Here is a 23989-nt window from a genome sequence, read left to right on the forward strand (position 1 = left end):
TTTTTTTAAATATATTAACCTCATCCTTTCATCTGTCTCCCATTAAATTATTATTATTTTTTTTTATTTTTTTTCCCCTTCTTAATGTGCCACATCAACACTCCATTTGTTATATGTGAAAACGATTCTCTTTTAAAAGTTTTAAAAGACAAACAAATTGCAACAATTTAAATTTGAGATATGTGAAAATGTTAAAGACTAAATTAAATTGAAATGTTTTAAATTTGAGAAATGAAAATCGTATTTGGATTAAATTCAGTGAGGAAAAATATATTTTTACCTTTTTTCTTTGACTCTGGGTCAGATTTCATTATATATATATATATATATATATAAATTCATTATCTGATTTATAAATTTTCCTCTTGGTGGCCATTTCTTGAGAAATTATAAAGTGCTTATGGTGGACAAGTGACGTGGTCCATCATTCCATTACAAAGCTCTTACCTGTTTAAAATTGTTGAGTAAAACTTTCTTTATATACAGAAACTAATTACTGATTAAGCAATTTTAAACAAGTAAAAGTCCTTTAGTAGAATAGTAGACAAGTGATATGGTCCATCAGAACACCATATAATTTCTCGTATTTCTCATGGTTTTTCAACTGTGCACACATTATCTGAAAGTATTAACCACCAATAAAATGAAAGTAAACAAGAGGAAAGTGGGTACTCTACGTGGCACATTCGCATGCCCTCTCTCTCTTTTCCTTCCCTCTCTTACAAACCACAAATCGCATTCTGTGATCTAAAATCCATCTTCCACTGTTGGCTTCCTCTCTCTGACTTAGATTTCTCTTTCATACACCAAATACAAATCCTTTCATAGAATTATCCACTTCTTAATTATTCTCTCTTTTTTTTGTTTTTGTTTTTGTTTTTGTTTTTTTGGTTTATATTCAAAACACACAAGTTTGAGAGTTTGTTAATGGTTGAAGAAGCATCATTAGCAACACCATGAATGCCACTACAACAAGTCCCAGTTTCAGTAACAGCAATACATACCATTACCAAACCAATCACAAAAGACCCACAAACAGTTTTCTTGGTACCTTAACTTTCACAAACTCCAGCTCCTATTACTACATTACTAGTAGGTGCACAAATACCAATCGTGCCCAAAACAACCGTCATAACCAAAATAACTTCCTACTAGTTCCCAAGGCCACTGCTTCCCAAACTGGCAAAGACAACAAAAACAAGAACAAGAAAAACAAAACAAAGAGTAACAAGAAACTTGTACAGGATGAAAATGCTGTTCCTGCTAATGAAAATGAAACTGAGCCCATAAAACTAGAACAACAACAACAACAGCAACAGCAGCCTTCAGTTTCAATAAGTTTGGATGATGTGAACCCTGTGGGGTTGGGGAGGAAGTCAAGGCAGTTGTTTGATGAGGTGTGGAGGAAGTTTTCAGGGTTGGGGCAGATATCAAGAACAACTAGAGCTGATGACAGGGATGCCCTTGATGCCCTTCTCATTAGAGAAGGTCCTATGTGTGAGTTTGCTATTCCTGGGGCTCAGAATACTACTGTGCTTGTTGTTGGAGCAACTAGCAGGATTGGTCGTATTGTTGTGCGCAAGCTCATGCTCAGAGGCTACACTGTCAAGGTCTGTCTTTTTCTTTCTTTCCTTACAGCATTCTTTTATTTTGATATAAGTGCTTACTCTTTTGCTTTTTGTTAGAATGATGACTAAATGATTTAAGTTACTATTTCTTAATAGCTTTCCTTGGGAGAATTGGTAATTTACGATTTCCATATTTTAAGTAACCATTTCCACTGTAAATGATTAAATTCACCCTTTTGTAATAGCCGAGGCTTTCGCAAGAATTGGTAAATTAACACTTTTGATCCCCTTTTTTGTATGTTGTGGTATGTATATATGGTGTGAAGGTTTTTATTTTCTAGTTTTACAATATGTTTGTGAATTGGCTAGTCCTAGTTAAATAAAAAGCAATTGACTATAATACATGTAGGAGTGATGATGATTTATAGGATCAAGTAAAAAAATTTCTCAAATCAAAATCTTGATCTCATATATATAGAGACAGCCATTCATTGAAATCCAATTGGAAATATCATGAATGGTTTTGTTGTCTGATTTGGAGTCCTGTAATGTCTAAATCTGGCTGTATATGGCTCATTAATCCAAAATCATGATGTGAGGAACCTTTTGTGTAACTGGTTCATGTAGCTAGATTTTTTTTCTAACTAATAGAGTATTATGAGGAAGTTCAAAGTTATTCATTAAGAGAAAGCAAGCAAAGGGAACCCTGATAGTATAACATCTGAGAATGGGCATTTATTGTTGGTGGATTGAAAAAATCTAACTGATTATTTCCCTTCAAATATCATTCAGATGGTGTGACTTAATAATGTACAGAATGAACTTGTTCAACTGATATACTAATACCAAAAAACCATAACTCTGTCTCATTCATTGCGGTCTCTTAGTATATATGAAATCCTTCACTTATTTCCAGATGTAAATTTTTATGAATGGAATCTCTTTGTATACATGAATTGTGAATTTGGTTCATTGAGTTTAACCTAATAATACAAAATTTTATAGAAGGCCTCCATACAAGAGGTTTTAAGGTTTCTTATTCATGATTATCAGGCTCTAGTGAGGAAGGCGGAGGAGGAAGTGGTGAATATGCTTCCAAGGTCAGTAGAGATTGTGACTGGGGATGTGGGTGATCCATACGCACTCAATGCTGCTGTGGAAGGATGCAGCAAGATAATATATTGTGCTACGGCCCGTTCTGCCATCACTGGGGATCTCGTTAGAGTTGATTACAAAGGGGTTTGCAACCTCACCAAAGCATTTCAGGTAGGGCCTCATACTGAAACGTCATAACCTTTCTCTGGAAATTCTGAAAATGCGGTTAGCACACACATTTATTCTGTTAAAGTTTGGCATAAAATTGATGCCTAATTCGAAATACAGGACTACAACAATAAACTAGCACAACTACGAGCAGGAAAAAGCAGCAAAAGCAAGCTTCTGCTTGCAAAGTTTAAATCTGCAGATTCATTGAAAGGGTGGGAAGTTCGCCAGGGAACTTACTTCCAGGATGTGATTGCTTCTAAGTATGATGGTGGAATGGATGCTAAATTTGAGTACACTGAGACTGGAAATGCTGTCTTCTCAGGTAATAATGGTGGACATTAGGCAACCATGATGTATGTTCAGTTTGGGGCAATTAGAACTGAGAATTACTAGATTTACAAGTGCTACAATGGGGAGATGATGTCAAAAGAATCAGTATTTATTCTTTCTTTAACTTTGTTTATCATATTCTACTGTAGGATATGTTTTCACCAGGGGAGGGTATGTTGAACTGTCAACAAAGCTTTCACTTCCTTTGGGTCGCACTCTTGACAGGTATGCCATACTTGAAATCTTGATGGAAACTTGCTCTGAATGATGGCTATTTTATGGATGCTTTATGACTAATTATACCTCAACTATAAAGGCTTTCATTCTTCCACGCTCAAAACTTTCTTGTTTAGGTATGAGGGCCTTATTCTCTCTGTTGGTGGAAATGGAAGGTCTTATATTTTAATTCTTGAAGCTGGTCCTACAGCAGATACAACTCAAAGCAAATTGTACTTTTCAAGATTTAATACAAAGGCAGGATTTTGTAGGGTAGGTCCTTTGTTTTATTTAGTAAACTTTGTTTCTTTTGGTGCCACCAAATTGTGTTCCCATTTTTTCTTTTATAAGCCTTTTGACAAGTCAGGACTGTATGTAATTGACAGGTGAGAGTACCATTTTCATCCTTCCGCCCGGTGAAACCAGATGATCCACCATTAGATCCATTCCTTGTACATACAATGACCATACGGTTTGAGCCTAGAAGACAGGTTTGTTGATTACCTGACTGATTGCAGGGATTTGAATTTGGTTAATGTGTTGTTTCCTTCATTTCTGTTTATGGCTTTTAACAATAGCATGGGATTTCTACATGCACTATTGACACTGTTGTGATAAAATTACTTTTGCATACTAATTGAGTCTCTTTTATTACTCTAACTTGAATTTGGTTTATCCAGCTTAGAACAGTGTAGAGTAGGTTTCTATAGCTTAAAAATATAAAGTTTGGTGTAACAAAGTTTTATCATAATGGTCAGGGTATGGCAAATACATTGTTTACACTATCCTTCTCATTCTTGTTACACTGTCGCTATGACATAATAAGTCATAATATTTTTTTTTCTTGGCAACATTCCAAGTAGTTTTGGCCTTGCCAATGCCCTTTCACCACATTCAATTTGAAATGTGTCATTCCTTTTTAAAAACATAATATTGTCTTCAGTACATATGAAGGAACCCTCTGAACCAACTTTGCAGTATTCGGTTGTTGCTTTTTTTCACCTTTATGCTTATTCATACATGTTTTTTTCCCCCCCTCTAGTATCTTACATTTTAAGGTTATCTACCTTGTCATATTTTTTTGGAAAACCATAAGGCTAAGTTGTACTAACTGAGAAATGGTTTGAATAGATCACTAGCTATTAATGTTATAGAAAATCCGTGAATTCTGAAGGGCCCAGAACATTAGATAGTTTTCTAGACCTACTTCTTTACTAGCATAGAGTGATTTCGAATGGTATTCTCTATCATAGTATCACCATAAACCACTTCAAAAAGCAACAGTGTCATGTTTTTTTTCTTCTTTTTTTTCCTTGAAAGTACTTTAAATATTGATTAGTTAGATATTTTGACAAACTGTGTATGCTATACTACTGCTTAGAATTTCTTCTTTTAACTTCCTCTGTCATCATCATTTGAAATTGTTTTCTTTTTGACGGAATTTAAATATTTTTTTTTCATGCAACCAGGATCACATACTGTTTCCTAGAAGTAAGGTCTCAAAAGTTATTAATATAGTCTTGATTTGCATTGTGTTTTACTTGCATTACCATATTCTTTCATATTGTTACATTGATTCTATCATCTGTTAATCACTGCAAAAATGCATTGATTTTTCCTTTTATATTATCTTCAAAATACCCCTTAATTGAACCACTCATACAGTGCAGTCTCCATATTTTCCAATTGTGAAAGAGAGCAGTCACAACTTAAGCCGTATAAGTCCTTTTATCTCTTCATATCTTTTGGTGTAGCTTGAGTATTTTGGGGACCATGACTTCCAATCATATAGCCTATCTTTTGCCCCTTGATGGAGTACTACTTTTTGTCCACACACTGATTCAATTTATTATTCTTGTTGCAGAGACCTAATGAAGGAACTACAGGACCGAAGCAAGACCTGAGAAGTTTTGAGCTTATATTTGAATATATAAAGGCCTTGCCTGTAGGTGCCTTTATTTGTTATTTCTTGCAAATCAGAAACAATCAGTTTTCCTTACAAACTAGTTAAGGACATTGTATGCTATACCATCCGTTCAAATGTTTGCAAAATAATTTGTTTTAATTTTCACCGTTTCTAGTCATTAATATAGCTAAAATAGCTTCTTAATTCTTTCTTAATATTGCTTTTCGTGGAACTTTCTTTTATTTTCTCTCTTCGTGTGTCTCTCTTATGTATTATGTATGAAGGAAAATATATAAGCTTAATTCAGTTTAGAATTGACCATAACACACACTAAAAAATACTTATAATGCTGAATAAATCAATATCAAATCCCTCACTTCTCACAATGGCTGGAAAAATAGATGGAAAAGTTAATTTGCATTGAAAATTCATGACATCAAATTCAAATAATAGCTCTTGTTTTCACAATTACAGATTCTCCTTGATTTGAACAAACCTTGTTGAGAACCTAGTCAATGTGTTTTTATGACTTTTATGTTGATTAAGCCCTTTTTTGGTCATCTAGCTCAAGAAATATTGTGAAGTGAGTCAGCTCTTAAAATTAAACTACAGAGGAAACAGTACCATGATTATTATTCTCTGAACAATTGTCCAGTAATCTGAAGATGCATTGCCATTTATGTCAATTATGCAATGCTGGCTTTGGTACCTTAATAAGTGTTTGTGTGGCACATATCTTATCATTATCTTTGTTAAATTACTGATTTTCCCAAAATTTTAAGCTACTGATTGTCCCAAAAGATTAAGCTATTAAGAAATAGTGAATTTAATTATTTAACCATAATTCTAACAATCTTAATTAGAAATTATGTTTTGATGTTTTTTCATGCTATAGTGTATTTATATTATGTTTGCATCAAGATGGAAAAATGTGTCACTCACTGGACAATAAATATTTTACAGAACTTTGTGTATTGACTTTATATGGAGACTAGGATGTATATATGTATTTTCAACGGGCTGTTATTGAGATGATAATTGATGTATTGCAGACTGGGCAAGAAACGGACTTTATCTTAGTTTCATGTACAGGATTAGGGATAGAACCCACCAGAAGGGAGCAGGTTCTTAAAGCTAAGAGGGTTAGTCGGTTATTTTCTTTTGTTCCTTTTACTATTGTAATAGATAATGTTCACTTCTACATTTGCTCACATAAGTAATGTTCTCTTTCTTAAAATGTTCCCAGGCTGGGGAAGATTCATTGAGAAGATCAGGCCTTGGATACACAATCATTCGTCCTGGTCCCCTAAAGGTAAAGCCAATAATTGTTACCCAAAATTTAGGCAAGTTTGTCAATTTTCTTTAACTTCTTTTATTTGTATTTCCTTTGGTTTGGAGAATGTGTGTGTATCTGTTGCATGTTTACAAAACTATATACAATGCCATGGAAGATTGATTCCTCAGAATATTTAACCTTAGATCATTGACGCTGCTAATATCAGTTTCACAGCTTCTTAGGCATTTTGATGCTTGGAAATAGATACATTGATGACTACCTTTATTATGTTAATGCTGAAATATATGCTCTAATGGTGGCTGTTTCGTGTTACATGGGGAGATGTAGAACTTCCAAGTTCCTTTTCGCATTAGGAAACTTCAAACAAAATAGTTCCACTTGCTGTTAAGTTCTATGGAAAATGCTCTTTAATGTATGAAAGATTAAGAGGTTAAGAAACAAAAGATTTGACCATTCAGTATGTGTAGCATATGAGACGGCCCTTGTAGTAGGAGTGGACTTTACAAATGACAAGAAAGATAATGTAGTATAGGTGAAGCATCTGTATACACAAGCTATATTACAAACCCAAGAATGACCTTGGTATTGATAAGCTGTATTCCATTCAGCCTTGGTATAATGTTTTGGGCAATAATATTCTAACAAACATGCACTAGAAAGATTGTATTGGGAAGTATTTAAAAAGATCTCTAAGGATACCTAGACCTAGTCAATATATTTGTGCTATACTTTCTATGATACTTGTGAATTTCACTCCTCAAGTTATGTAAATGTTGCCACTCTGATAATGTTATCTAGTTCTATTATAGATTGTTTGGTTGGTTCCACTGCAAAACTGATCAGCAATATTAGTAATTGGTTCTTGCAGGAGGAACCTGGTGGTCAACGCGCCCTCATATTTGATCAAGGAAACAGGATTTCTCAGGTGAGAATGACTTATTCTTGGTTAAGAATGCCTTAATCTTTTCTCTCTATGGTAAGTAAAATGAATACTTTTTGTATAGTGAGAATGATTTATCCTCTGAAGTCATAAAATAGCATTTAATTGAAACTACTTTCATTCTTAATGAAGGGCATCAGCTGTGCTGATGTAGCTGATATCTGTGTGAAGGCACTACATGACTCAACAGCAAGAAACAAGAGCTTTGATGTGGGTATCACTCTTTTTCTTTTTTTTGGTGGTTAGTTTAGGTGGGATAAATCTAATGTGATTCTTTGACATGTCCAGGTATGTTATGAATATGTTGCTGAGCAAGGGAGGGAACTCTATGAGCTAGTGAGTGAAAATCAATCAGTAATTTGTAACAAAAGCCAATATAAATTCTTTTTTCAGCTCCTCTATGGCCACACATTTTGTCACAACTTTTGCCACAACTTGATGGCATGTATGATTATGGTTGGTGAACCATTAGTCGCACATGGACCCACTATTGTTTCTCTACCATTCATAGTTGCAAATGTTATCAAGTTATGACAAAATGTATAACAAAGTGTATGTCCATAAATACTTTCATTTTTTTCCCCTTAGGCTTGGCTTAAATTTAAACTAATAGTGTGTTTCTGTCCTCTCTACAGGTAGCACATTTGCCTGACAAAGCAAATAACTATTTGACACCTGCGTTGTCTGTTTTAGAGAAGAACACTTGATCATTCTTTTAGTAACCTTGTTTGATATATGTTTCTTAAATATAGTTTTCTTTTGCAAAGTTATTAATGAATTTATCTTTGAATCTTTTCTGGCCACCTATGTAACTACCCTGTCATACAATGTGTATGTATTCTTATTGTAAATCCAAATGTAGATGGACAATAATACAAATGATGATGAGTACAATCTTACAACATTCAAAAGCAAAGTCCGGACATTTTTCAATGGGATATGGATATGAGCAAGGCTGTTAAAACCGAATTGTGAAAATAATTAAAAAAATAAAAAATGAAGAGGTTCAAGTTTTAAAGTCAGAACCATGACAATGTCATAATTAATGAAAATTTAAATAATCTATTAAATTTCTAAAAATTAATATATTGACTAATCGAAAAAATACAATTCTAAAAATTAATACTTTACTAAACGGAAAATATACAAATATATACACCGTAACACAACCTTTTAAAATGTAATTTTATAATTTCATTTACAATTTGAAAAAAGAAAAAGGTTGTTCTATTTTTTATTATTTAATTTTTTAAATTCTTACAATCTATCTCTAGAATTCATTGCAATGTGATGTGAAGTGGCAAGTTATTTCTCAATCCAAATTTTGATAATACACACTTCAAAGAAGACCATCACTTGATGAGACATTGGCCATACTAACATTCAACACCAAGAGGTTTTTGCCATTAATGGTGCAATGACTTTTCCTATTGAGCTATGTAGAAAACAATTACAAAAAACATCTAATTTGCAATTTTTTCTTACTTAAAAGTCACAAAAATTCCTTTTATTTATTTTTTTTCATATAATCCCATCCGAAGGAAAAATAAATCTGGTATATGAGGGTGCTCCATTATTACAGTCTAATCACTCCATTCCATCATCAAATGGGTCTCCATCAGAGATGTAGATTGGACCATGGTTGTAAACATAGACCCTCAATATGCTGGCAACCAAAGATGACACGTAGATCAGCACAGAGACACAATCTAAGAACATGGACCCCGTTGGCCTAGGACCACAAGCACTACGTTGTTAAAACTGAAAAGATAAGGAAAATCTGATAGAGGGGGCTTGTTCCTTTCCTCTCTCTTTGGTTCTATACCAGCAGAAAGAATGCTAATTCATAGCCCATGTCCAGCAATTTTTCATAGAACCTCAACATATCTTAGAAGTGTCAAATGCAATATCAACAATAACACTCTAAGCATCATCGACAAGAACACTGCTAGCAGTAGTATTAGCATCATAAAGAACACTACAACAAGTCTTATTGGTGCTTGCAGTAGCTGTAGAGTGGGACTAACTGGCTTTCTTGTAGCTGCTGTAGTGATAAGTTCTGCAGCAGGAGTAGGAGCAATTGAGGCACCCCAAGAATCAGAGACTTTGTCTAATATACCACAAACACTTTCAGGTGAGTGTGCTTTGCCAAAGGATTGCAAGAAAGCTAGGATTCAAAGGCCTAAGTCAAGGAAAGCTGAGTCTTGCACTATCAAATGTGTCACCACTTGCATCCGGGGTGGTGAAGGCTCCCCTGGTGAAGGCCCTTTTAATGTCAGAAGGTATAAGGTTTATCCACAGTATGATTTTCCTAAGTTTGCATTTTTGAATTTTAGATTCAGGAAAAAAAAAAAAAACTCTTGTTCCATTTATTTATGTATTCTCAATAGCGTTTTTTTTTCCTTTGTTATAATAGCATTTGCAAAATTTATGATCATAAAACGAAACTTTGTTATATTTTAAACTTTCAATACGTTTCCATTGCCATTGTGTTGGTGCAGTTCATGTAATTAACGGATAAATAGAATGAAAATTTTCTTGTAATTAATACACTAAAATTATGTATTATGGAGCACATAGATAAGGATTCCCTTTTGGATAGATACTTATGAAGACGATGTTGATAGCCTTTGACTTTGATCTAGATTCAAGAGGCATTATATGTTACAAAATTATAGCAAATGTGATCTCATCTCTGAATTTAGCCTGTAAATATAAGGGGGAAAAATGGGCAGGACGAGCAGAGAAAATCATAAACAAGGATTTCTGTCAGACTTTTAATTATATATTTTGTCCATGTTAATGTGTAAATATAATTAATTAAGGCTATTTTTAACTGTTATTCATCTTCATATAAGCCAAGGCTTTGATAGCATTTGTTAATGCACCCAAGATTTTTTTCTTAGAAATAAAATGTGATTAGGCTTCATCCATTTGTTTTTTTTTATTGCTTGTTTGACTAGAAAATTTTCATACTTTTTTCTTATTCTGAATTAGGTATTCAACCTAATTTGGTTGAATAGTACTAGAGAGTAGTGAATGTAGGTGCTGTCTTCAACATGTAAATTAAAGTGGATATATTGACTGCGATCCCTTTGTAATTTCTTGCAGACCTCTAGTTGTTTTCAAGCAAGGGTTTCGAAGCCGGCAATACTGGTAATTGTTCTAATCTTGACATCCCTTTTTTCCAAATGCTGATTGTGTTTAAAAGAAAGCCAAAGTAAATAATGAAGTTTATGGTCTTTATGAACCATGTCAAACTTCAAGAGAAAAAGAAAAAGAACTATATCAGTTATCAAAAACTTGTTATTTTTTTGGGGGGGGGGGGGGGGGGGGGGGGGGTTGTTGTGGGGGATGCTGTGAATCTAACACTATACAAAGTATAACAATACTTAAAATTTTAAATGACATGATCATGTGACAATGGATCCTTTAGATTTGTAATATTTAATCTAAATTATAAAATGGATACATTTCAAATTGAGATGATTCTTTTCTTTCCTAAGGAATTGATGAATGTATTTACTTCAACAAGATAATTAGTGCATATAAAGACAGGACTTCACAAAACTTAACATAGGGTAACATTTAGAACCTCAATGAAGCCAAGGCTTATACTGTTCTTTTGTCATTTTATCCCTCTTCTATTTCCTTCCCTTTAAAAGAAAAAGTGTGCTTCCAATAATAAATTTCGAATTCACTAATCACAATGTCTAAAATTAGTCACCAAATCTGAAAATGTTTAGGACTAATTTTATATTTTTAGTTCTTCAGCTATTCTTTGTTTCTATTCAACATGATACTTCTGAATACTCTAGTTTTAACATGTTTACATGTAATCTGTATTTTCTGTAGTTTGGTCGAGTGCTCAGATATTTGCAATTTGATTGGGGATGGTGATGATGGACCTTAAAGACTATATGTGATTTATTTAGCGGAACAGTTGAATCTTGATTGTAGACAGATTCTTTTTTCCCACTGATAAGAATGTATAGAGGTACTTTTTTGAGTTCTATCAATTTTGTAATGTTTGTATTCTTTCTCCAGTCTTCAACTTGGTATGGTTGAAATGATGACATCCTAAATTAAAGTTAAATATGTATGCAGAATCATCAAATCGGAAATATTAATTTGTATCTTTTTAAAATTTTACTATGTAGCATGAAATGGTTTTTTTTTTTTTCCTTCCAAAAATAAAAAATAAAAAATAATGAATAAGAATAATATATTATTATTAAGCATAAGAGGAAAGTGGGCCAAGCCCATCTCAATATCTATGTACAAAGAGCAAATAAGGGAGAGAGGATATGGGGTGAGGCCCAACCCATTTATGGAAGGCAGCCTAGCAAAGCCGAATTGTGGGTCAAACATTTACAGCTCGTCCCAACAAAAAGAAGAGGAGCTCAAGAATTAGTGGACTATCAATGACTTGAAATGAATACGAGCAATAACTAATTACAAAGCTATATAGAACATAGAATAATAATAACAATAAATAAATAAAGTAAATTTCTCTCTTTGTGGTCAGAGTGATTATAAATTAACTCTGCTTTTTAGAAACCATCACTAAACTTTCATGTGATAATTTGGAGTAAAAAAAAAAAAAAAAAAAAAGATTTTAATCCTAGTTAATGGATTGATTTGGACCTAAATGAATGGTAGTAGACTGAAATGGACCAAAAAGACCAAAATGCTATGTTGGTGTGGGTCAACAAGAGCGTAGTAGTAATTCAGCTTTTAGATATTACTAGTCGCAGATTCACGCGATGCGTGAGAATAAACAATTATTTAGTATTATAATATGTAAGGACGCGATTCGTGGCGGACCGTAACAGTGTCGGGTTCGCACGTGAAAAGGCCCCTAACAATATCATTTGTAGAGCGTGGGTTTGGAAGGCTAGGCCTTGGTCGACAGGCGGTGGGCTTTTTGTGGTATTCATACAAGTTTCGGTTTTCCTTCACCCCTGGAGTCTTTCTCCTGGAGGTGGGCTGGGAGGCTCTGGTTTTTGGCCATTTTTCCCAACCCCTCCCCTTTAGGTTACTTCTTTTTCCTTTTATATTTTCCTGCGTTCATTGTCCTTCGTCCACGTATAGGGTCAACCTTTCCAAGATTGATACTTGTCCCATCAGCGCATATTCAAAGTCGTTGGGGGTGGCTGTAAAAGCCAAAGAATGCGGCTTTGTCAGGTTCAGAGTATTGAATGGCAGTAAGGGTAACTTTCCCCGGATATTTTAGATCTTTCGTCCTGGTTTCGGTCCTATACCGTTTTTACCCTTCCTTCAGGGGGGGGACTTTGGGTCTGCTGAGGACTGAGCCGTCCTCGGCGATATCCACATGCTATTTTGTCGAGCTTGGGCCATAGCCCTCCTCGGCTTGGGCCTTCGGATTTTCCCCAGGTAGATGGGCCCGGCCCGTAAATCATTTGGACCCCACAATAGCCCCTCAAAACCCGGCTGTTCAACCTCTTGGTTGGAAAGGGGGGTTTTGGTGATGCCAAACCTCTTCCTACGGCCCAATCAACTTGGCCTTTTAATAATGCTGGCGGCTCCTCATCTATCCAAGAAATGCGTCGGTCTATGAGGCAGCTTTTTGATTTCGCGCTTGATGCGCTCTTATCGTTTGGGTATCCCAAAACGTGCTTTTAATGACCACTATTTACGAGGCTGCTTTAATTCGGCGGTTTGTTTTGATGGGGTGGAGAAACGAAATCGGCATGTTTGTGTTGGCAGATTCCTTTGGATATCTGAACCTATTAAATGTCTCCCGCTCCACCCTCAGTATAAGAAGGAAACGTGGAGGTTATTGTTTTTGTAAAGAATTCCCTCTCATCTTTCTGAGATTTGAAATATTTGGCCTCCCCTAGGGTTCATTTTACCCACTGGTTCACAAACTAAATCGTGATACACTTTATCATAACAACGAGTGATGCAGGAGCCAAACCCCTCCCATAAACGCCATGTTCCAATAAAGCTCATTATGGCTCGATCGGGACAGGGATGGCGAAGACTCAAAATCAACCTCACCCTTCTTTCAGTCAAAATCCGAAGCAGGGACTCGTCACGTCAAACTTTCGGCGTGACTGAGTCGAGAACACCCATCATCAGTACCAACCGCTTTCCTATGAGCATACCTAGTATGGCTCCAGTGTGTTGGGAGTCAGGATCGAGGCAGAGACTAAGTGTCTCTACTTCTTCCTTTCTTCCTTACTATTTCCTCCTCCGCCATTTCTTCCCAAAGAAGGTTCTTATCATAATATGAGCAGTATTGAGGCAAAGATTGGAGAGACTTTGAAGACGAGTTTAAAAGACGCCTAGCAGTTTACTTATCTGTACTACGGATGTAACTATCGCTTAGGCAGTTCACATTTTGTATAGGCTCGTTCGAGCCCTTCTTTGTACATTGTAATAATTTTTCGTACTAATAAAAATCGTTGTTATTTTATTTCGCATGTTTTGTCTCTATGCCTTCTTTTTTTTTTTTTGGATCTACAAACGCTGCTCGGCACAATAATATAGCATCTAAATCAATGACGGCTAAGACCAAAAGATTTGATAATAAAAAGACGTCGCCATAACTTTAATAGAAATGCTTGGCATAATAAGGCCGATCAGTGAAGAGTAATACTTACCCCATGCTAGCCGAGGAGAAAAACGAAGGCTTGATGTCATGTAAGGAATAACCATTTGAAAATATAGCACCCACCAAATGAGCGGCCTTCTTATATGACTAAGTGCTGGGGCGTTCTACCCCCTTCCTTACACCTTTATTGGCCTTAACCTTTTATGGTGTTTAAGCCGTGGATGAAGTGACCTGACATTTTTATCAAGTAACCCATCTTACGAGATTCAAACCTTTTCTTATCCAAGTATCTGGTTTCCCCATTGGCTTGGGTTCGAGGACCATACAAGGCCTTGGTTCTGTCCAAAACCTGTAATTTTTATAATTTTTTTGTACTTGGTTTCCCCATAGGCTTGAGTCCGAGGACCATACAAGGCCTTGGTTCTGTCCAAAACTTGTAATTTTTATAATTTTTTGGTACTTGGTTTCCCCATAGGCTTGAGTCCGAGGACCATACAAGGCCTTGGTTCTGTCCAAAACTTGTAATTTTTATAATTTTTCGTGCTTGGTTTCCCCATAGGCTTGAGTTCGAGGACCATTCAAGGCCTTGGTTCTGTCCCTGGGCCCATATGCTGAACGGGCCCGGGCCGCGAATTTACTGGGCCCACAAATTAAGAGGTGTTTCCATAACCTTTGATCACGCGGTACCTTTTGGCGTCCCAGTGTTCGAGGTGCACCTTCTTGAGACTCCTTTAACCTCAGGGTTGCAGATGACGTTGGAAATCGAGCCAGAGACGTTTTGTCTGTAGCGTTCCTTGGGACGCTGCGCGAATTAAATGCCACCGGTTTACTTCTGGATATAAATGGGATAGGGGATCACTTCACTTGCACATGAACTCTCCCGTTCCCTTCAGAACTATATTTCTTCCATATCCGCGATCTCTCTTTCTAGTGCCACTGCCTCAAAGCAAGATGTTTGAGGCTTGGATAGGGATGAAAGGTCTCCGCACGCTTCAGAGGCACCGAATCCTCAAGGTGATATGGTATGGACAAGGATGGCACAGATTCAAGCCAGTCCTCCGTCTTGACAGGAGGAAGATGGTATTCCTCCTCCTTCTTTTAGTCAAAATCCGAAGCAGGTTCTGGTCATGCCAGATTTTTGGTATGTCAGAAAAAGGAATTTCCGCCATCAGCGCTGTCTGCCTTGTAGCAGGCAAATTTCTGCGGGGGCTTCCCAGCTTCCGGCTCCCTGCACCTTTTTTGTAGATGGTGTTAGCCTGAGGTCAGGTTCCCTGCACCTTTTCTTCATCGGTGCAGGCCCCAAGTTGGGTTCTTTTGCTGCCTCTGTTATGGGCGTGCAAAAGTACTGAGGAGGAATAAGGTCTCGAGGTAGTAGCCAACTTCTCCTCTGTGTTACCTCCTCGGCTTTATCTTCACTCTCTTGTATTCTTCGTTATTTACGTAGTTGGCTTCGATGTAGGCTTTGTTTCAGCTTTCCATTGTACACTGTACCGTTTCTTTGTCTTAATAAAATATGTGTCTATTTCTCTATACATATCTTTCTTCTCCGTAACCACTACTTTATGCATGAATATTAAATATGAGCTTGCCCTTAATGATATTCTAGGTAGAGAAACGCCTTAACACAGATTCCTACTAGTTTAGACTTACAAATATTATCAAGCATAACAAGATTAATTATCAATAAATTAAACTCCTGGAACTAACCGGGATAACGGCTGAGTGCTGCGCGATGCGTGCTAGAGCGATGTCCGAGTACGATAAACTCTAAGTAATTCGTCCGAGAGGGTAGCCGAGTAGCGAGGGGCTTTGGTTGTGCTTCTGGATAATATGTTGCGCCGTATCGCATCAACCTCTTTGATATTGGGGGATCAGGGGGTAGACCGAGGAATCCACGCAATCAAGGTATTAACCCATCTGTTAACGCGGAGCTCTCTTCGGATGGATTTTGAGGTTTATGTGCCATAGTTTTTTTTTTTTTTTTTTAAATAGTTGGTTCCCCATCCAGGTAGTTGGTTTCCCCAGAGGCTTGAGTCCGAGGAGCACTGCCTTGGTTCTGTCCAAAACCTAGTTTTCCACATCCAGGTAGTTGGTTTCCCAGAGGCTTGAGTCCGTGGACATGCAATGCCTTGGTTCTGTCCAAAACCTAGTTTTCCACATCCAGGTAGTTGGTTTCCCCAGAGGCTTGAGTCCGAGGACTATGCAATGCCTTGGTTCTGTCCAAAACCTAGTTTTCCACATCCAGGTAGTCGGTTTCCCCAGAGGCTTGAGTCCGAGGACTATGCAATGCCTTGGTTCTGTCCAAAACCTAGTTTTCCACATCCAGGTAGTTGGTTTCCCCAGAGGCTTGAGTCCGAGGACTATGCAATGCCTTGGTTCTGTCCAAAACCTAGTTTCCACATCCAGGTAGTTGGTTTCCCCAGAGGCTTGAGTCCGTGGACTATGCAATGCCTTGGTTCTGTCCAAAACCTAGTTTTCCACATCCAGGTAGTCGGTTTCCCCAGAGGCTTGAGTCCGAGGACTATGCAATGCCTTGGTTCTGTCCAAAACCTAGTTTTCCACATCTAGGTAGTTGGTTTCCCCAGAGGCTTGAGTCCGAGGACTATGCAATGCCTTGGTTCTGTCCAAAACCTAGTTCTCCACATCCAGGTAGTTGGTTTCCCCAGAGGCTTGAGTCCGTGGACTATGCAATGCCTTGGTTCTGTCCAAAACCTAGTTTTCCACATCCAGGTAGTTGGTTTCCCCAGAGGCTTGAGTCTGGGGGACTATGCAATGCCTTGGTTCTGTCCAAAACCTAGTTCTCCACATCTAGGTAGTTGGTTTCCCCAGAGGCTTGAGTCCGTGGACTATGCAATGCCTTGGTTCTGTCCAAAACCTAGTTCTCCACATCCAGGTAGTTGGTTTCCCCAGAGGCTTGAGTCCGTGGACTATGCAATGCCTTGGTTCTGTCCAAAACCTAGTTTTCCACATCCAGGTAGTTGGTTTCCCCAGAGGCTTGAGTCCGTGGACTATGCAATGCCTTGGTTCTGTCCAAAACCTAGTTCTCCACATCCAGGTAGTTGGTTTCCCCAGAGGTTTGAGTCCGTGGACTATGCAATGCCTTGGTTCTGTCCAAAACCTAGTTTTCTCTTTGTGTGGGATCTTGGCTTTAGGGGAGTTAACTCCTCAGCCAAGCCCCTAGAGTTTATCCATACGGTTAACGTTACCAAGTGCCTAGTTTGCTCTTTACGGGGGACCTTGGCTTTAAGGGAGTTAGCTCCTCAACCAAGCCCCTAGTCAAGAAACGCAGTCCCTAACAGAACTTTATACTAGAACTCTATAACCAACGGTTAGATATATCGAAGAAACTCTATCGACCCACTTCCTATACCAACACACAAGCCTTTCCCACAGACGGCGCCAATTGTAAGGACGCGATTCGTGGCGGACCGTAACAGTGTCGGGTTCGCACGTGAAAAGGCCCCTAACAATATCATTTGTAGAGCGTGGGTTTGGAAGGCTAGGCCTTGGTCGACAGGCGGTGGGCTTTTTGTGGTATTCATACAAGTTTCAGTTTTCCTTCACCTCTGGAGTCTTTCTCCTGGAGGTGGGCTGGGAGGCTCTGGTTTTTTGCCATTTTTCCCAACCCCTCCCCTTTAGGTTACTTCTTTTTCCTTTTATATTTTCCTGCGTTCATTGTCCTTCGTCCACGTATAGGGTCAACCTTTCCAAGATTGATACTTGTCCTATCAGCCCATATTCAAAGTCGTTGGGGGTGGCTGTAAAAGCCAAAGAATGCGGCTTTGTCAGGTTCAGAGCATTGAATGGCAATAAGGGCAACTTTCCCCGGATATTTTAGATCTTTCGTCCTGGTTTCGGTCCTATACCGTTTTTACCCTTCCTTCAGGGGGGAGGGGACTTTGGGTCTGCCGAGGACTGAGCCGTCCTCGGCGATATCCACAGGCTATTTTGTCGAGCTTGGGCCATAGCCCTCCTCGGCTTGGGCCTTCAGATTTTCCCCAGGTAGATGGGCCCGGCCCGTAAATCATTTGGGCCCCACATAATATAAAGTGTAATTTTTTTGAAAATAATTTGTTCTCCCTAAAAATTAAACAATTTTTATTTGGTCCACTCGGTCAATTGCAGTCCCCCTTTAGTCCATTTTAGACTATTTGGGCCTTAAATTGATTCTTTCTATAGGGTTTTTTTTTTTTTTTTTTTTTTTTTTTTTTTTTTTTTTTTTTTTCAAGTTTAGCTCAAAAATTCAAAATTTTTTTTTTTCATTTTTTGGTTGAAAAATATGAAATTTTATTATAGTTGGGCTAAACTCTTTAGTTTTTAGTTAAAAAAAATACAAAGAAAAATACTAAAATAGACATTAGAAATTGGAAATATAAGTCCTAAAAATGCAATAAAAATGATAAATATTCAAAAGTTTTATTCAATCCACATTGGTTCTATTCAGTCGATTCTATCCTCTTTGGTCCAATTTAGTCCTATTCAGTCCATTTGATCCTATTTAGTCCATTCTGTCTACTAAAGTTCTATTCAGTCCAATTCAGCCCATTCGGTCTCATTCAATGTGCTTTGGTCTAATTCGGTCTATTCAGTCCACATTGGCCCTATTCGGTCCACATTGGTCCTAGTTGCTGCATTTTGTACACTTTGGTTCTATTCAGTCCTATTCGGGCCATTCGGTCCAGTTTTATCCTATTTGGTCCATTTTTTCCACTTTGATTCTATTCGGTCCATTATGTCCACTTCGGTCCTATTAGGTCCACTTAGGTCCTATTCGGTCCATTCTGTTCACTTCTGTCCTATTCGGTCTATTCATTCTTATTTGGTCTGCCTTATTCCTTTTCGGTCCTATTTTCTCCATCAGGTCCTCTTTGTTCTATTTGGTCCATTTAGATCACTTTGGTTCATTTTTGTCCACTTTGATTGGTTGGCTAGTCACGTCCAACATCTTGCATACTTAATTTCTTATGCCATATAGCTAGGAAAGCAAAGAAGAGAAAAACATGTATATGAAGATAACATTTTGCCATAGCATTATTTAATGAGTAATGATTATTACACACTGGCTATTGTATACTTATTATATACAAATTACCACGTGAGTTGAAATCGTGTTTTGACAATATAATTTCAATTGAAAATGTGTGAAATGAAAACAAGATTTATTATTTCTCCAATTTAAATTGAAATCATGTGTTTTTTCACTGAGAGTGTGTAATGAAGAGTGTATATCAAAGCTTAGTCTATTTTAACTTCTCATGCACCCCCTCAATGCCACATAACTCACAAACAAAGAGACATACAATATATATGTGTCACTCACCAATGAAAGCATACAATGACAACCTCATCTCTTGCATGACTATTCACTACAAAACAATATATGTATATAATGCTAAGTGGTGTTGAAACTGCCTTGGTCCTTCCATTGCCTTCTAAAGACACAAAAATCACATCAAACATTAGAATTAAGACAACCCCATCTCTGTCAAAACAAAGACCTCGACAAAATCGATTCAAGCAAAAAAACAAGATAGTCACATAGATGGTTAGATAGATAGATAGATAGATAGATAAATCCCATTGGAGAAAACACAACCACTAATAATAAGACTACTAAAAATAGCACCGACACAACTACCAACAAAAACAAAGATGGTAATTCAACTTCAAAGTTTGTGGACAAGAGCAAGAGCAACAAAAAGGAAGAACAGCAAGAGATAACAGAAGGGAATACTAGTGATATGGGTGTGGCTACTGATATAAGGAAGAACTTTGGAGCCATAAAGGAGAGGGTATTGGAGAAACTAGCTGCAGCTTCTGTCCCAGCTGATGCTTTGGACAACGCGAAACACTTCTTGGAGGGTGTGGTTAGAGATGTGACTGTGGCAGCTCAAGGCCTCACCAAGGATGCCTTGCATCGTATTAAGACACGTCTTGTTGATATCATGCCTTCCCTCTCTCCAGCCATCACCAGAAAGGTCTTCCTCTTTCTCTTTCTCATACAATTATGATGTGTAATTGTGATTTTTTGATTGGGCCAAAATGTGGTGTTAGTTCCTAAACTTTAGCTCACGAGCGATTTTATTTAGTCCTTGAAATTAAAATTAATTCAAAGACTTGAAGTGATCAATTTTAGTCCCTACCAAACTTAAATTGATGTATTTTAGTCCATGTAAAGTGATTATATGCTAGTTTTTAGTTTTTAGTCCCCTATTAATTTAAACTTAGGGGACTAAACTCCCTCGTGAACTAACTATAACAGTGTATTTAAGGATTTTTCTTTAGTTTAATAAATATAAGCTTATCCTATTTTCAAGTAGACTGTACATATTTAATTATTTATCTGGTTTTGCATAGATGTTCAGCAAATAACAGTGAATTTCTAAATTCATCAATAGGATTTTGCAAGTAAGATGAGATAATATAAATGAATGAACAGAAAAGACTCAAATCCTAGAGGTGAGGTGACTAAACTCAAATCCTAGAGGTGAGGTGACTAACACTTTCAAGACGTGAGAGGTGCACGTGAAAAATTTGTCTCATTAAATCTATATATTAAAAAAATGCACTACAATAATTTTTTTTTCCTTGACTCTTTATAAAGCAACATTTCATAAGTGGCTGACAATGACTTGGATAAAGGGCGTAAAAGTTGTTTTAAAAGTTTGCATCCACCCTCTTCCTTTTCTTTCTCCCCATTTTGGGTAGAGTATGTATCTAACTCACCAATTTGATCCAATTTAATTCAATTTGCTGCCTTGGATTGGTTTTTATGGGTTGATACTTTCTTTTTGTCATGTGTTGGGTCGAGTTTGGATTGATAGTTTTATATACTCATCTGATCCAATCTAACACAACATATATTTATAAAATTATTATATTACACTTATTTCTAAGAATTGATTTTAATGTATTTGAAAATTTGGAATATAATTTTAGCACATTATGCAAACTGTAATAATTTATTAATAGAAAAGTGTTTTAAATAGTGAATGCAAATCTTTTTTTTACTAGTGATGCAATGTTTAATCTAAAATCTCCACCCCACTCTAGTTGGCTTCTATGCTTGTTACGAGTTGGGATGAGTTTGAGTATTTCTCAACCCAGTGAGGTCGGATCAGGTTGGAAATTCTGCAATCTGATTCTGATCCAACTTGACGCATGCATGCCCCCAATTTTAGGGAGATTATGTTTTGCAGGCTTGGGTGGAAAATCATTCTCTTTTTTCTTTTCTCAAAAAAAAAAAAAAAAAAAAAAAGAAGAAGAAGAAAAGAAAAACACCAATCTTCCCCCATTTTTCATCCTTTCCCTTTCCATCCTAGTGGACTTTTCCTTTTAATCCTATTCCTTACAGTAAGAATATATTTATTTTAATATTTCAATAAAATTATTGTGTTTGGTAATATTATTTTACCCGGTGATCATCTTTTCTATGATTCTATTCAATATGAAGTATGAAACTTAGTCAAGTGATTACTTCAAAAGGTTTTTAATTTGAATCGAGTACATTTTTGTTCATTGCATAACCTATCCATAAAATTTCTAATTTTTATAGCAGTTCCAAGTAAAAATTAATTTTAGTTTATTGATGTTTATTTAATTTTAATGTAAATATTGTCATGTTTATATGACAAAGAACAGATGGTAGATGATGCAGAGAAGGAAGCTAATGGAGATCAGACAGAGTCTGCAAGTGAAGAGGATGGAGCTCATGATCAACCACCACATAATGGCAAGGCCCCATATATGTCCCCAGCTTCCTCTCTGTTTGCTTCTCTGGTTAATAAACCATTTTCAAGGCTTTGATGAGAATTTGAATAGCCCCACCCCAACTATTTTGTTTTCCTATCTTTTCTTAATTAGTTCAAATATGAGGTATATATAACATATACAGTCAAATAATGGAACAAGAAAAAAGGAGAACTGTTCAAGTTGATAAAGTTCCAAAGGATGAGATTGAGGTGCCAGATGAGGAGCAGCTTTTCTTTCAAACCTTCTTTTAGGTTGTAACAAGAATAATGGAAAATGTTTGTTTTCATGAATGTGTTTTTTCTCTCTCTTTCTTTGATTTTCTATGTGTTAATAAAAGTCTTAAATGATGTTGAACTTGACTTTCCTCCCAAAGGAAAATTATTAGATGTCACACAAATTTTCTTGTAAATTGTCACATTTGGTTTTGGAGATGAGATGATATAAACAAGGAGATACATGTGGTGAGGAGAAACACATAGTAATTAGATTGATTCTGTGTTTCTTTTTCAATTTTTTTGCAATTTGATATGGATTTTTAATATATGACGAATGATTACATTACCCCATATGTATCTTCTTGGGTTGAAATTTTATTATTAAGTTTGATTAGCAAAGTTTAGTAATGTGGTAATAATTCTGTTTCATTGGTATATTTGATGATAGCACATATTAAATTTATTAATATATATATTTTTAACTATCCAAAATAAAAAGTGCAAGATAATGATGTGGCTCATACATGCACTAGCAATGAAAACAATAAATTAAGAGTAGAAACTTAAATGTTTATTTATTTAGAAATTGAGTTATTTTTCAAAAATTATTTTATAAAATTATTTTATTTTCTCATATTTGGTAGCATCTTAAATGAGTTGAAAAACAAAATTTTAACTTTTCTTATTTAGCTTTTTGTAAGACTGAGATATAATTTTTTTATTTTTTATAAAAAGTTTAATGAAAAACAATATTTAAAAATAAGTTTTATATATATATATATATATATATATTTTGACACATTTTTTTGATGTTATCAAACATTAAAAAACACAAAAAACTATATTTACATCTTATTTTCCATCTAAAGACGATGAATATTTATATACTGAACAATAAACTAGTAGGTCTATTGATTCTCAAAAAAAAAAAAAAAAAAAAAAAAAAACTAGTAGGTCTATTCAAATATGATAAGAGCATCCTTTCCTATATAAGAACAGGAAGGCCCAATAAAACCCGCACACAATAATACTAATAGTCTAATATATGTTGGTGGCGCCGACATTCTCTCAGTTGGGCTGTGTGGTTCGGCCGAAGCCCATAAATTTTTTTTTTTTTTATTTTTTGTCTTTCATAACTAGTTAAAAATAATAAAATATGAGGTATGTATAAATGGAACAAGAAAAGGAGCATCGTTCAACCAAGCATAAATTGACATATGTACAGCCACAAGGGTCAATAGGAGGGCATAATTAAATATTAACATAAATTTAAATATAAATTGAAGAGTAAATAAGCTTTTTAAAGTTTAACCCTTCTGATATATATAAAGCATAAATTGACATATGTACGGCCACAATGGTCAATAGGAGGGCATAATTAAATGTTAACATAAATTAAAGAGTAAATAAGGTTTTTAAAGTTTAACCCTTTTGATATATATATATCCCTCTCCATTTGTTCAGAAGACTTAAATTTTGTCTAATAGGTAAAACTTCTTCTCAAATAGAAGAATAGTTGAGCTCCCCAATTATCCAAAGACTTGTAATTTATCTAGTAGACAATGAACTACTCTCTACAAATAGAATAGATGTTAGCCCATTTCAAAACAAAGCTTTTACATTTGCTCTTCATTCTCATTCTCAAGCTACGTGCTTTTGGCCTTTTTCTCTTCAATATTGTTGTCAGCCTCATTGTTTAGTTAATATTAACAAAACAAAACTCATCTCAACATAGTCACACAAAACTGAAAACCCTCACAGCTAGTAAAAACAAATCTATCCCTTTTTTTTCCATCTCATTGCTGCTATAGTAGAGTAGTGAACTTGGAAGTGTGTGAGGATGTGGGTTTGTGTTGGGGGATAATTCATTAAAATATTTAAAAAATAAATAATATGACTGATAAAGTGGATGTTGCTTA

At 36.0% G+C, this 23989-nt stretch overlaps 3 protein-coding genes across 4 annotated transcripts; all 3 read left to right on the forward strand.

Annotated features, from left to right (window-relative positions):
* Nucleotides 1–704: 704 nt before the first annotated feature.
* LOC115991582 (protein HIGH CHLOROPHYLL FLUORESCENCE PHENOTYPE 173, chloroplastic) lies at nt 705–8434 on the forward strand. 2 transcript variants are annotated; one of them, XM_031115387.1, is made up of 13 exons: nt 705–1610; nt 2622–2834; nt 2952–3156; nt 3314–3389; nt 3518–3653; nt 3767–3871; nt 5245–5325; nt 6339–6428; nt 6533–6598; nt 7452–7508; nt 7656–7733; nt 7812–7859; nt 8159–8434. In XM_031115387.1, the coding sequence occupies exons 1-13, from the start codon at nt 957–959 to the stop codon at nt 8228–8230; spliced, it is 1881 nt and encodes a 626-aa protein (XP_030971247.1). In that variant the 5' UTR covers nt 705–956; the 3' UTR covers nt 8231–8434. The 2 variants fall into 2 exon arrangements, with proteins under 2 accessions (XP_030971247.1, XP_030971248.1); XM_031115388.1 differs by lacking the exons at nt 7656–7733; nt 7812–7859; nt 8159–8434 and having other exon boundaries at nt 7436–7508.
* An 853-nt stretch (nt 8435–9287) lies between these two features.
* On the forward strand, nt 9288–11668 carry LOC115988886. The gene is made up of 3 exons (XM_031112515.1): nt 9288–9805; nt 10635–10679; nt 11379–11668. The coding sequence occupies exons 1-3, from the start codon at nt 9360–9362 to the stop codon at nt 11434–11436; spliced, it is 549 nt and encodes a 182-aa protein (XP_030968375.1). The 5' UTR covers nt 9288–9359; the 3' UTR covers nt 11437–11668.
* An 8037-nt stretch (nt 11669–19705) lies between these two features.
* Nucleotides 19706–22264, forward strand: LOC115988882. The gene is made up of 2 exons (XM_031112509.1): nt 19706–20081; nt 21745–22264. Exons 1-2 carry the CDS (start codon nt 19845–19847, stop codon nt 21907–21909), a joined length of 402 nt encoding a protein of 133 aa, XP_030968369.1. The 5' UTR covers nt 19706–19844; the 3' UTR covers nt 21910–22264.
* The last annotated feature ends 1725 nt before the right edge of the window (nt 22265–23989 follow it).

The sequence above is a fragment of the Quercus lobata genome, chromosome 5, assembly GCF_001633185.2.
Source record: "Quercus lobata isolate SW786 chromosome 5, ValleyOak3.0 Primary Assembly, whole genome shotgun sequence".
Lineage (NCBI taxonomy): Eukaryota > Viridiplantae > Streptophyta > Magnoliopsida > Fagales > Fagaceae > Quercus > Quercus lobata.

Bases quoted from the DNA above. Each gene is read 5' to 3' on its own strand.
- LOC115988886 (XM_031112515.1), top strand. From the start codon at position 9,360: ATGCTAATTCATAGCCCATGTCCAGCAATTTTTCATAGAACCTCAACA. The intron at 9,806-10,634 runs GTATAAGGTTTA...AATTTCTTGCAG, and splicing joins GGCCCTTTTAATGTCAGAAG to ACCTCTAGTTGTTTTCAAGC. The intron at 10,680-11,378 runs GTAATTGTTCTA...TATTTTCTGTAG, and splicing joins TTTCGAAGCCGGCAATACTG to TTTGGTCGAGTGCTCAGATA.
- LOC115988882 (XM_031112509.1), top strand. From the start codon at position 19,845: ATGGGTGTGGCTACTGATATAAGGAAGAACTTTGGAGCCATAAAGGAG. The intron at 20,082-21,744 runs GTCTTCCTCTTT...GACAAAGAACAG, and splicing joins CTCCAGCCATCACCAGAAAG to ATGGTAGATGATGCAGAGAA.
- LOC115991582 (XM_031115387.1), top strand. From the start codon at position 957: ATGAATGCCACTACAACAAGTCCCAGTTTCAGTAACAGCAATACATAC. The intron at 5,326-6,338 runs GTAGGTGCCTTT...GATGTATTGCAG, and splicing joins AATATATAAAGGCCTTGCCT to ACTGGGCAAGAAACGGACTT. The intron at 6,599-7,451 runs GTAAAGCCAATA...TGGTTCTTGCAG, and splicing joins TTCGTCCTGGTCCCCTAAAG to GAGGAACCTGGTGGTCAACG.